This window comes from Chiloscyllium plagiosum, unplaced genomic scaffold (genome assembly GCF_037043375.1).
Source record: "Chiloscyllium plagiosum isolate Xiang-an unplaced genomic scaffold, Cpla_swu_hap1 HiC_scaffold_14, whole genome shotgun sequence".
Lineage (NCBI taxonomy): Eukaryota > Metazoa > Chordata > Chondrichthyes > Orectolobiformes > Hemiscylliidae > Chiloscyllium > Chiloscyllium plagiosum.
This window is the reverse complement of record NW_028270152.1, coordinates 62,774,961-62,787,719: the sequence shown is the minus strand read 5'-3', so window position 1 is coordinate 62,787,719 and position 12,759 is coordinate 62,774,961. Positions and strand designations below refer to the sequence as shown.

At 42.7% G+C, this 12,759-nt stretch overlaps 1 protein-coding gene across 2 annotated transcripts in view; it reads right to left on the bottom strand.

Annotated features, from left to right (window-relative positions):
• Positions 1–12,759, bottom strand: part of LOC122559107 (metabotropic glutamate receptor 7-like) — an 864,629-nt gene that overhangs the window by 783,952 nt on the left and 67,918 nt on the right. Inside the window, exon 1 of one of the 2 annotated variants that reach the window (XM_087994496.1) lies at positions 7,393–8,559. The exons of the other annotated variant lie outside the window; for it this stretch is intronic. Coding sequence (XP_087850622.1) covers positions 7,393–7,878 — 486 coding nt within the window. The 5' untranslated portion in view covers positions 7,879–8,559. Of the gene's footprint in view, positions 1–7,392; positions 8,560–12,759 lie in introns of those variants that run through there. 2 annotated transcript variants of the gene reach the window in all.

The following is a 12,759-nucleotide window of genomic DNA, read 5'->3' as shown; positions in this document are numbered from 1 at the left end:
GCCAACTCCAACTAAACCCCACTACCAAGAACATCTTCCCCTCCCCTCCCCACCCCCTCTGCCTTTTGCAAGGACCCTTTGCCAATCCTTGGTTTGCGCCACTCTCCCCATCATCTCCCCTGAAGCATCCTCTGCAACCATAAAAGATGCAAAACCTGCTGGCACACCACCTCCTTCACCTCCATCCAGGGTCCCAAACAGTTCTGCCAACTGAAACAGAGGCTCACCTGCCTCTCCTCCAACCTGGTTTACTGCATTCGGTGCGCCCGATGTGATCTTCTCTACATTGGTGAGACCAAATGTAAAGTCAGGGAACGTTTTGCTGAGCATCTCCGCAGGCGCCTCCCAATCACCACCTATTTCAATTCCCCTTCCCACTCCCTTTCCAGCATGACCATCCTCAGCCTCCTCCATCGCCACAGTGATTCATACCGCAAATTGGAGGAACACCACCTCATTTTCTCTTTGAGCATCCTCAAGCTCTGAGGACTTAACATTGAGTTCTCCAATTTCAAATAACCTCCCTTCCCAGACTCTCCCCATCCCTTCCATTCCTCTGGCCAACCCTTCTTTCCAGATATCAAATGGATTTATTCTGTTGACCAACTAGGCCGTTACCTCTACCTGTATTCACCTACCCTTACCTCACCACACTGTCCCCACCCAAAACCCTCCCAACCCCCTTCTTTATCTGCAGCTCCTCTTACACATCCCTCCACAGTCTTGAAGGGTTACGCCCAAAATGTTGACTTCTCCACCTCCTGATGCTGCCTGGCTTACTGTATTCATCCAGCCTCCTGCTTGTCTACCTTTAAGACACCAAGAAGCAGTCTCAGTTGCTCAGAGTTCGAAAAGCCAGTCAGGAGAAAGAGAAAACAACATAATTGTTGTGAATAGACTTGGACCAATGTTCATTAATCATTTCTTTTCAGAGCTCTGAATTTCAAGCATAATCAATGATATCCAACAATAAATAAATGTCAGGTTGCTGCACAGAATATCTTACATGTGAGAAGAATCTTGTCTTTTGAAATGATTCAGACCTCCCTTGGGCAGTGGTGATGAGCACTGTTGGATCTATATCACCAGAATACAGTTTGAAGCCATATTTATTCTGGCCAAAATAGAACTAAACAGCATGCTTCCATTATATTCAAACAATGGCTTCCTTACATATTGTACAGGTGCCAAAAAGACCTGGAAAAAAAAAGTATAGAGTGCATTTGTAAACAAAGTAGCTTCATAGGGCAAAGGACTTCTATAGCCTACTTTTGTATTTGTATCGCAGGGGAACGTCCTACAACATTTTGCATTATAACACCACATTGGGCAAGAGGTGCCTGCGCTGCTTTTCCCTCACTTAATACTATTATCTCAGAAAGAAAACCAGCTCAACTGTTTGTTTTGGTGACACTGATGTTTCAAACAAAGGTACAAATTGTACAAGAAGAAAACGTTGACACGCATATGCTTGCTGTTACAACTCGACAGCGGAGAACGGAGAGCTGGGAAGGTTAACCATGTGCATAGTGCAGTTGCTAGGTAACCCTAAATCCATCATGCACCCGCCTTTCTATACCTTCCATTGCTTGCAAAGATGAATCTGCCTGGGTTCAGATTTACAAGCGTCAGTAGCTACAATATCTATCTGACCATTCTTCATCGAAGTAAGTGCAGGCAGGTTATTTGCAGCCAGCTCTACTCCAAGATACACCTACATCCATCCACACAATGGCTGAGCAACTTCCCTTGTTCACTGTCACTTATGGAATCTATTGCACTCCTTTTAGCATGAGATCAGGTAGCTTAACCAGTTCAGGAGAATAATTTGGCATCTTCTTTATGGCTTTATAATCTTACTGATATTTATTAATTCTTTTGTTTAAAATTGGCAAGTCACAGCTTTTAGAACAGTGCAGTAATCTCTAGAAGATGCCACATTTCCTCATTACAATTAGATTTAACACATCATACTTTGTTTAGAAGTATTTCATTCAACTTAAAAATTGGCAGATAATTACAAGAATTCAATAACTATTCCATAGCTGGCACAGCACTAAAGGAGGACATTAATCTAACTAGGTACAATAATAAGGTCAAACTCAAAATATAAAATCATAATCAATTCACATAACATCAAGTTAAACTACATGATTCCATTTCTCATCCTTTGTCCAAATGTTTTGGACATCTTAACTAACATCAGTTTGTGTGTACAAATATAACAAAAGTCTGTTGTCACACAACACTTTTACCATAGTTATTACTGCATTGCTGACACTCAGCTTGCAAAGATACAGACATTCCAAAGATGTTACCATCCAAATTCACAAAGATGTTCTCTGATATCAAGAGGTAGTCTAAATAAGTCAACAATGTAAAAATTGTATAAAGAACATGCACATTCAAACCAACTGCTCACACAGACAGGCAAAAAATAAATGAGGGAACCATGGATAACAACTGGTTACTGTTGGCACCTGTGGAACTATTTCTTTTGGGGGGGGGGGGGGGGGGGGGTTAAAGAGTGGCTTTTAGAAACAAACAGTCTAGTGCCTCTGGAGCCAAAAGTGATGCAAGTGTTTTGTCCATTCTTTATAAAGATTCATGCGAACAATGAGGGAGCACTCGGTGGGATGCTCTTCAGAGGGTCAGTGTGGATTTGACTGGGTTACTTCCACACTGTAGGGATTCTGTGACAGAGTCAGAGGCGTCATAATTCAGCAAAGACATTCAACACCCTGCTCTCAGGTCAATGCAATCTTTTCCATCACACTATTTCAACACCAGAAATACTTTTCTCAATGCCCTGATAGGTATCTTTTCCTGCTTTTGAGTTCTCTGCCCAAAGAAAAAGGTACTTGGCAACCATTCATGGAACCACTTTAAAGCACAGAGATTTTTCACTATGGGTAAGGTGCCAAGGCAGGCCGCAAATTTGCCTCAGCCGGAATGGGGTTTGAATCCATATTGTCAGCATGACTCCATTCCACACACTAACCATCTAAGCTGAGCCAATCGATCCCCCAATTTATTCCATGTAAGAATAGATCACCTGCTCATTACCATCTTGCTGTTTGCAGGTAATTGTTGAATATAAATCCACTGCTGCATTTCGTACACTACCAGTAATTGCTTGACCATGCATACTTGGGGATGTTCTGAGGCAATGAACGGTATCTATAAATCAAAGACTGCTTTCACAAAGGCTGTGTTTATGGTGAATGGAACCACAAGGTGAAGTGACCAGCGTGCACGTGCAGGAACATACACAACATCACCACCTAGCGGTGTAGTGGCATGCTGCCAATAACGTTGCACTTGCTTCTGTCAAGCAGGAGTGCAGCATAAATGTGTATGCAGTGTCTGCCTCCATCACATGGTAGTGCTCATCCTGTTAAAAGAAATAAAGTGGACCAATTCATCAAATTGATTCCATTGTTTACTGACTCAGCTTTGGCTATCACCTTTACAGAAGAAGCACCATAGGAGAGGAGTGGGGAAGACTGCACATGGAGTGATGACATCAGCAGCAATTGCTGAAGCATGTTGCCATCAGCTCTATGGCCATTTATTAAAGTGATAACCTTATTTCTGAAATCTGGCATTGAATTGACATAAGAGTTGCTACACAAATTGATGCAAATTCAAACACAAGAAACAGATGTAGGCCATTCAGTCCCTTAAGCCTGTTGTATCAAATTAAACATGGCTGTTCTGTAACTCAATTCAATTTTTTTCACCATTGTCCCATATCCTTTGATACAATTAAGAAAGGAAAATAATAGATATAACCCCAAGGCAGCTCCTTCCCTCAGATGCTAAGAGTTTAAACTTTAATCATTGCTTTTCAGTCTGTGACAGCTGCAGCAACTATACATGCATTTGGTATGGCAGTAGCACTTTTGAGAATGGGAGTTTAAACAACTGAGTGGAACATCAGCCAAGCAAGCAATTCACTGGCAGCTTCTGCAAAGCAAGGAAATGAATAGGCAAATGCTACAATCTACAGGGCTTTTTTTTCAAAGTCTGTTTTTCAAGTTACAACAGTCCATTTGCTTTAAAACTCAAAATGCTCCTGTATTCTTTGAGCTCACCTTAAGAGACATTCTTATCACTTGTATGTTTTGTCCATTAACAAAGAACAATTTGGCCAACAATTTTCTGAATGAGGGTTTTTTTTGCCTGAAACGTTAATTTTCCTACTCCTTGGATACTGCCTGACCTGCTGTGCTTTTCCAGCACCACTCTAATCTTGATTCTGATCTCCAGCATCTGCAGTACATATTTGTGCCCAATTATTTTCTGGGTCAGCTGCCACCCTGAATCTGGCAAAGTTAATTTACACCTTTTTTCTTCAAAGTGAAAAAGAGCATCTAATAGCAAAGCCAGAGCAAAAAAATAAGGCTTTGAACTGCCCTCCTCTTATGTGGGACATTTAGTATTACTGAGACCCATCATAATTTTTTTAAGTTTAGTCCAAACTGATTTGGGTTTCAAAATAAATTCTGCTCATCTCACTTCCAAGCTTCCAGCCCGTCCTCATGGCTGTCAGAAAGTAGAACTCTGGAGAACAATACTGGAGTACCTGTAACTGCTACAATGGCAGTATAGATTGAACTCCTTCCAACAGAAAGCATGTTGGCGTTATGCAAGACTGGCTGATTCAAGCTCCAAGTTGCTATTGACACCACAGGCGCGCGCGCGCGCACACACACACACACAACACTAAAATATTCATGCATTTTATTTTTAATCCAAACCAGCTAACTTGCAACAGATGGAATTCTGGTTGGAAACAAGTGGAATGATGACAAATCGAATTGTAATGCTCTTTCACAAAATGAGTGGGGAAATTACATTGCCGATTTATGTTACGGTTAACAATTGGCAAGCCAATCAGAACAGTTAAGTGGCGGCTCGGAAAAAAAAACACTCTCGTTAGAATACACAGCAACATCATAAAGAATTTGATTTGGAATGTAAGTCCTGAGATAACTATGCGTAGCAAGCAAAATTTTCCCTCACGATTATGATTTTTGTTTGAACCAAATATGCACTACCCCGCACTGGATCCTAGCGACATAGAACGTTAAAGAGAAAAACGCAAGAGGGAAAATAAGCCAGCGCTAAATACATTTGAAGAGACCTGTCAAAATCGAAAAGCCTCTGCTAATCTCCAGTAGGCAGGATCCACACTGTGAAGACAGTCACTGTGGAGATTGATTACGGAAGAGGTGGGAAAAGAGGATACAAAACCAGCAAGTATTTAAAATAAAAACAGGGAAACGAAATAAATAAATATATTGATTTAAAATGAATGCATTCATTCATCGGTCATCAGCAAAAAGATGCCTCATGGCTAAGTTTATGGGCGAATGGAATTCTAAAGGGACCAGCTCAGATTGCCTCGTTTAGAGGGGATCGAGAGTTAATGCAAACTACACCTTGGGTATCATCAGTCCGCCAATTCCCACGAGGGATACAGAATGTACCTAAAGAACAGCACCTCACTGCAACACTCTGCAATTAACCTGTTCAGTACTGACTGAACATTATTGGCATTGGAGTGATTAACTTCGGAGACAGTGTGCCCAGCTAAATAGGCAAGAGATTAGTGCATACATGGGAATGTTAGAGTCAATCAGCGTATTGGCCAAGCTTTCCTAGATTTTTAAAACAACCCTAAAGCAACATGAACTTCAGAACCATAGCAGCGTTACAGCTGCTCGGCCCGTCGTTCCAACACCCAGCTCGTTAAATGCTTATGACCTTGTGCCAATCTACTGCCTTCCCTCCCTTCATACCCTCGCCCACTGTTTGTATCAAATGATCATCCAATGCCCTCTTCAATGGTTTAACCAATAAGTGGGTGTACACCAACAATACACATTGATCAAGGCTTTCTGGAGCCAAACGGCCTCACGGTATTTTTTGTATCCCAATGCTATTTACTTCAGCGCAGGTCGTTCTCAATAAGCTGCCTGTTTTAAAAAGGGTGCTGGGATCTGTCCCCTTGATGACATTTCTCCTAACACTTGCCCCGTGTTGCCAGTGCGATACAGATATCCCAGCCTCCGTGCGAGGGACATGGTGAAGCTGTCCGTGTTTGAAAACAAGAGGAGCCCTGGTTCAAAATGAACTGAGAAATTCGGGGGCGGAGATGGAATGGAGGGAATCCCTCCAGAGATCCATTTTAACGTGGTGGCGACAGTCCAGACAGGTAGATTCCCCCCCTCTCTACATTGGAGGGCTCCCTACAGGCTCAGAACTCTGGCATTAGTGATATTCCTCATTCCACTCACAACCCCACGGAGAAAGTGATTTACTGGGCGATTATGTCATGCCTGTTATAACGCGTCTCCTGGACCAAACAGAAAGGAAGCAGCTTATAGGTTTTAAAACAGCGTTTCCAAAAATATCAAGCCTCCCTCTTTCGGGGAGGAAGGTTTTGATCAGAATTTGATCTCGCTTCGTGCCCCCACACTCCCCACACGCACCCTCCTTGTGCGAGCAATGTGCAGTCCAGGTGACGAGCTATTATTGTCGGCGTTGTAACAACCTGCACTTGCATTCCCGATCCAAGGCATGGGCTCGGTTCCTAAATATATTGCTATTCAACAGACCTCCAGTGCCGGTCTACAGTGCCCGGCTTCCTCACCAACGGGTTGGGAGGCGGCTCACAAATGAGACCATTTCACCGGGCACAGTGCACACTCCTGCTCACTCGTGAGGAATTCGGCCACTCAGTACAAATGCTGGCCCAACTTACTCGGCGACCGATCGCCGGTAAAACCGTCAACTGTTTAGACTTTAAATCCACAACCCTTGGCGCTAGAAAGGTTAATAATCTCACTTAACAAAAGCTGCCGCATACTAAACTAATTTACCTGCCTCTATGTGTATCTCTTTCTAAAAAAAAGACAAGTGAATCTAACTGGACACGAGTTTTCCCTTAGAAAAATTGCAAACTCCCTGCCAATGTTTTGCTTACTCGTTTCTAACCCTCTTCGGACACGTTCTTATACGCACTTACGTTATATAATGGAAAGCTCATCCCGTTTATAAGGAAACGGGCACCAAAACTGTTCTAAGTTCCAACCAATCACCCTGCTAAAGAATAGAAGAGAAATTGGAAGGGGGGTGGGGTGGAATAGAGATACAAATCATTTGGAGAGCGCAAAAGATTAGGGATGCGCTCCCAAGGAAAGGCCAGCGGCGTTCATCTTGATCTGGATTTCAGCTTCAGAGTGCTCAGAAGGGTGACCCTGCCAGCAGTCTGTACAGGAAGCAGCAAACTGGCTGTGTGTGTGTGAGAGAGAGAGAGACAAGGCTAAATGCTCGAATTCCTCTCCCTGAAGGGGAAGGGGTGAGAAAGGGTGTCCCTCCTACCTTGAAAAGTCTCAGGATCTTGGCCACCATGATAGACACGGAGCTGGAGGAAGCCCCAACCACGCCAACTATCCTCTCGGGCTTGACAAAGATCGGGGGCTCCCCGTTGGTGCACCTCACATCCGTGGTGTCCTTCTGGATATGAGTCTGAACAAAAGTGAGCGACTGCTCCAGAGCGTAGATGTCCTTCGAGCAGGTATCGAGGATGTGAGCTCCCAGCGTGATGTTGGGCAGGAGGTCCGGATCGCTGTTGATCTGGTCCAGGGCGTAAAGCATCGCCTCCAAGCGATGGATTCCCTTTTCCTTTTTGAGGTCCCCACAGGGTGTCCCCTTAGGCCCTCTGGCGTGAACTGGGAAAAGGCCACCCAAGGTGAGCTCTCCTTCGATCCTGATGGAGTGAGTGGCGAAAGGTTCCTGAGCCGCGCTCAGCCCGTAACCCACGGCGACCCAAAACAATCTCCACAAGGCGACCCCTGAGTAGACCATCGTTCACTTGCCAGCTGCTCGCCCCGAGTTACAATCCAACTTCAGTTCTTAAAAAAGGCACCTCTTTTGAAAATGTTGAGCACTCAAAGCAATAGCAGTCCTAACAGACAGGGCAACAGGCTGGGGGAACGACATACTCCTGTATTAGCCTTGACAAGATAACAGGGAGGAGGGTAGGGGGGGGTTTCGGAGATCCTCAGTTGCTCGGTTTCCAGTGAAAGCCCATTGAAAGTTGGACAGTTATTGAAATAACGTGATCCATTCTTAGCTTGGGAAGGAGAGGAGGGGGGAAAGACCCGCCTCCCCCCCACCCACGCCAAAAACTCCTGTCACCCACAACGGTGGGTCTTGCACGGAATGTATACCCAAGCCCTCCCTTCTCTCTCTCTCTCTCTCTCTCCCTCCCTCCCCGCTTATGGAGCGTGTGCAGTCGGCGTGATTCTGAGTACAAGCCGCTCTCTGCAGTAGCCCTCCATCCAGTCCCCGATCACTTCGATTCTACCAGTGAAAAGACTCTCGCACAACAGAGTAGGGGGGGGAGGGAAAAAGGAAGAGAGGAAAAAAAATCACAAAGAATTCAAGTGGCTTCAGCTGAAAGCAGTGACGCCGTGTACCAACTCCACCCAGTATCACTGCAGTTAGCAAAGCAACGATCGAGGAGCCTAGCGTTAGGAACCCGGGAAAAATAGACACCATTAAATTACTGATACAGAATAATCTTTCAACATCCTCCCGAGACATTAGAACACAGTCCCTCCCCCGGCACTGTCAGGCAAGCATCATTAAGTTTCATGTTAAAGACTGCAGGATTACAAAGTGCATTAGTTGCTTGCGCCCCTACCTTACGGCTGTGCATCACATTGCATTTTTTCCTCTCTTTGAGGGGGGGAAATGTAGTGTGGTAGAAGAATGTATGTGTCTCTCACTTTCAAACTGATTGCTTTGGTCTCGAGACTCCCCGGATAATGACTGAGGAGGTTTTTTTTGGACGTTTGTTGAACATTCTTCAAAATAAAACCTCCTGCTAACCAAGCTGTAAGAATTCTTTACTGGAGTAAATGAGCTGTGTGCGTTTTTAGGTCGAACTATTAGAATGACACCCCATCATCTTGTGACAACATTCTCACCTTGTTAACCTGGATGAATAGGTGACACATTCTTCCACCCCTCCCCCATTGAATTGAAACGTTATCATTCCCTCCCCCTCTCCAAATCCATGACGGGCCCATCTTTCATATTTTGTTGTCAAAAAAATTGTCTTTTTAATTCCATTCAAACTCTGAGTAAATTATCTCCTGGTCCAGCGCCCGTTTGATGTTTGGGAAACAGTGATACTGACCAATAAATTTAAAAAAAATAAACAAGACAGATTGCAGCATACAGGGAACGTGAGTTTTAAGCTATGACCAAATGACCAGAAATTGATCGACGCTTCTATGTTAATTGCTGGGTGCCATCCGACTTCAAGGTAACGCTATGCAAATCAGCAGCTCGCCAATTAGCATTGCCTGATTGGATTTCCCCATAGCCAATTCATTGCCTCTTTGTCAATTAAAATGATTACTTCGGCAATCAGAAACATCTGAACCTATCAACTGTAAGTGAACATTTTTTAAAGCGTTCTAATCACCAAGTAAAATAACTAATACAAAGTAACATTTTTAAAATGAGGTGACAGTATTGCCTCTTCTAACTTTTCTCCATTTCTGCACTCTTATTTATAAGCTTCCGTGCTTTCTGTCTCTCTTTTAAAGTTCTGTTAAACATCTTTCAAGAATTCAGAGCTAATTTGAAATACACAGAATTGCTTCTTTAATCATAGCCCCAAATTTCTGTTAACCAGAAGACGTAAGAAATTGAGGCAGATTAAAAGATATTTGTAAATACATTGACAAAGAACCTTTACAAACAAGGATGTAGGTATCTAGAACACCCATCGTTTCCAACAACATAATTTCAATAACTAGACACTTTACAGAAGGGCTTATGCCCGAAACGTCGATTCTCCTGCTCCTCGGATGCTGCCTGGCCTACTGTGTTTTTCCAGCACCACATTTTTCAACTTTACAGATGAACCAAATTGAACTGCTTGTATTGAAGAAGTGTAGCATGTGGCATAGTCTCTCCCTCGGTACCAGGGGACCTGGGTTCAAGTCCTACATTGCCTTGACTGTGCCTTTTACAAGTTACTTACAATACAACAGTTAATAATTAATGGTGTGAAGAACAAACCATTTCCCACTGACTTTATTAATAACAAAAAACAGACATTGCTGGATAAACCTCAGCAGGTCTGGCAGTATCTGTGGAGAGAAATCAGAGTTAACGTTTTCTGTCCAGTGACTCTTCGGATTTTACGTCATTACTAGGTTTGGTGGGAATATTCACTTTAATTTATATTTTACATTTGTTAAAATATTCTGTAACTCTAATTTTGAGAAAATAGCTTTCAATTTTCCCTAGTAACAAGTGTGGAATTGTTGAGCTGGCTACATCTTCATACATTGCCAGGGTAGATGGAAATTGAAGGGTAACTGGACTCGAAACGTTAACCCAGCCGTTCCTCTATACATGCTGGCTGAGTGTATTCAAACCCGTTAGTCGGAGATAATGTTATATGCTACAAAAAGTCTTACAAGGTCTGGAGTTGGGACTTGAACCTGGCTCAGAGGTAGGAACACTATCATTGTACCACGAGAGCTAAGTGGGATAAGAGGCAGCATATTAGGGACCCATTCGCCCTGCGTGTGGCAGTGCTGAAAAGGATTTGGAGGCGGGATGAGAGACTGGTTGATAGTTTTCGAGGGTGGGACAGGAAAACTTTTGACCTTAAAGAGGCTAGAACGTATAGGGCACCAACAATTAAATGGAAGAACCGCCTCCAGAGACCACCGGGAGGTGGAGAAATTCTGAGGAACTGCCAATTCTGTGATAAATTAGTGCAATGCAAACTTTGCTGTAACCGTGGACAAACCATAACAGATCGCCTCCATCGGCGAAACAATGTTGTGGCGATTTCTGTTGTGCCCCGAACACTTTCGCCCCGCACTTTTGGTAGTTTAGAGCTGTATAGGAGTTCAGATTGCATATGCTTGTTACTAAAAAGAGATCGAGAGACCAGAAGTTGCAGCTTTTATGATTTGAGCTCAACAGAAATGATTTTGGTGACTATTTTTTCCTCATACTATCGCACAGAGAACATAAAATCCCAATTGATTAACTGGGTTTCGCGCGAGTGAGCGATTCCCTTTTAATGAGGTGTCCACATATTCCCCGGTCTCACCCGGGGTGCGAATCACAGTTGACGTGGTTTGAACTGTGTTCACGACATCATGAATAACATTTCTATTTGCTCAGGTGCTGAACTGCTATAGCTTAAAACCCTACAAAAATCAGGATGAAACGAGGTGAGCTTTTTTAAAAAAACATTCTTTAAAGTGTGAATAACTCTTCCCAAAAGGTAGTGGGTGCTGGATCTTTAAATCGATTCCAGGCCAAGTTGGATAGATGTTCGGGAGACACCCGAGACCAGGGTTATAGTGGCCAGATAGGAAAGTGGGGTTGAGATCATAGCGATGATCTTATTGAATGGTGGAGCAGACTCGATGGATTGAATGGCCTGCGTCTATGTAAAATAAGGCATGCATTGAAACATATACTTACAGCTAAGCGGTGGTCCAATTAATTCACATTGCAAAACTTCATCTGCTTATCTCAGTACCATTTAATGACAATAATCAGTAGATTTGGTTTCATGTTCTCATCTAACCTCCCGCCCCGTGCAATTGTTGGGATGTGAGCGTTCTTTGTCTTTCATTGTCCTGTCAGGAAAGAACAGAGTGTTTTTGCCCATTAACTGCAGGGCTATCTTTTTAAGGTGTGTTCACCGTAAACTGTAAATTTCCTTTTGTGTTTAATGTATTCCATCATTCTCGGTAAGCTAGATCATGGTCACCTCTCAGCTGCTTTGGATGGGAAAGAGTTAACACAGGCCAGGGCCTATTTAATTCATTTCTAAATGTGAATTGCACTCATCCTTTTGATGTTCATGTCTCTTGCAGAAGTCAAATTATTGCTCTTTGATGGAAGATACATTTTCCTTAGAAATTGCTCACAAGATTCCTAATACAGTACATCAATGAAATGGCGTCATTCTTGTTGGTGTAAGTTGTTTGATATCTATTTGTGTGTATCTGACAAGCAAAAAGCAACACAAAGCTACCTTTTTGGTTATCATCAATTCACGGAGGGAGTACTGCCATATTTTATTCAGTGGCTCAATAATGATACCAGGATGCCCTCATGTGGATAAAAACAATCTACTCAGTTGAACTTTCCACCAACAAGTTGTATAAACTAACATAAAAAGGAAATGTGGGATGGAAGTCTAAAATAAAAATTGATAAGTCATCAGTAATAATTTTATTTCACTCTCAACAGATTTACAGAGTATATTTCCAACACTTTTGTTTTACTAACTGAATAAAGTAGATTACACACAAATATTATCATTAGTCCTCTGCAGTCTATTATTTTCTTACATTTAAGACTAAGATCAATAGACTTTGGTTAGGTGAGCATTGCAAAAGACATGGTTTTGAGATAAAGATCAGCCATAAATCTTTTGAAGCCTAGGGAGGATGCAGAATGATTCCTGTTACTATATTTGAGTATTTTACAGCATTTTTTCCCATAGAGGTTGTAATTATAAGATAAAAGCATTCAGATGATGCTGAGAAGTAAGTGAAATAACACCAATTAAAAATCATATGATAACATTCTTCAAATGAGATAATTGCCCAAGTTGCCAAGTAGTATGATAATTATCCACAAGTTAAGTAGGGAGTGATTATTTTTGCAGTCACAGGCCCAAACTTTGCT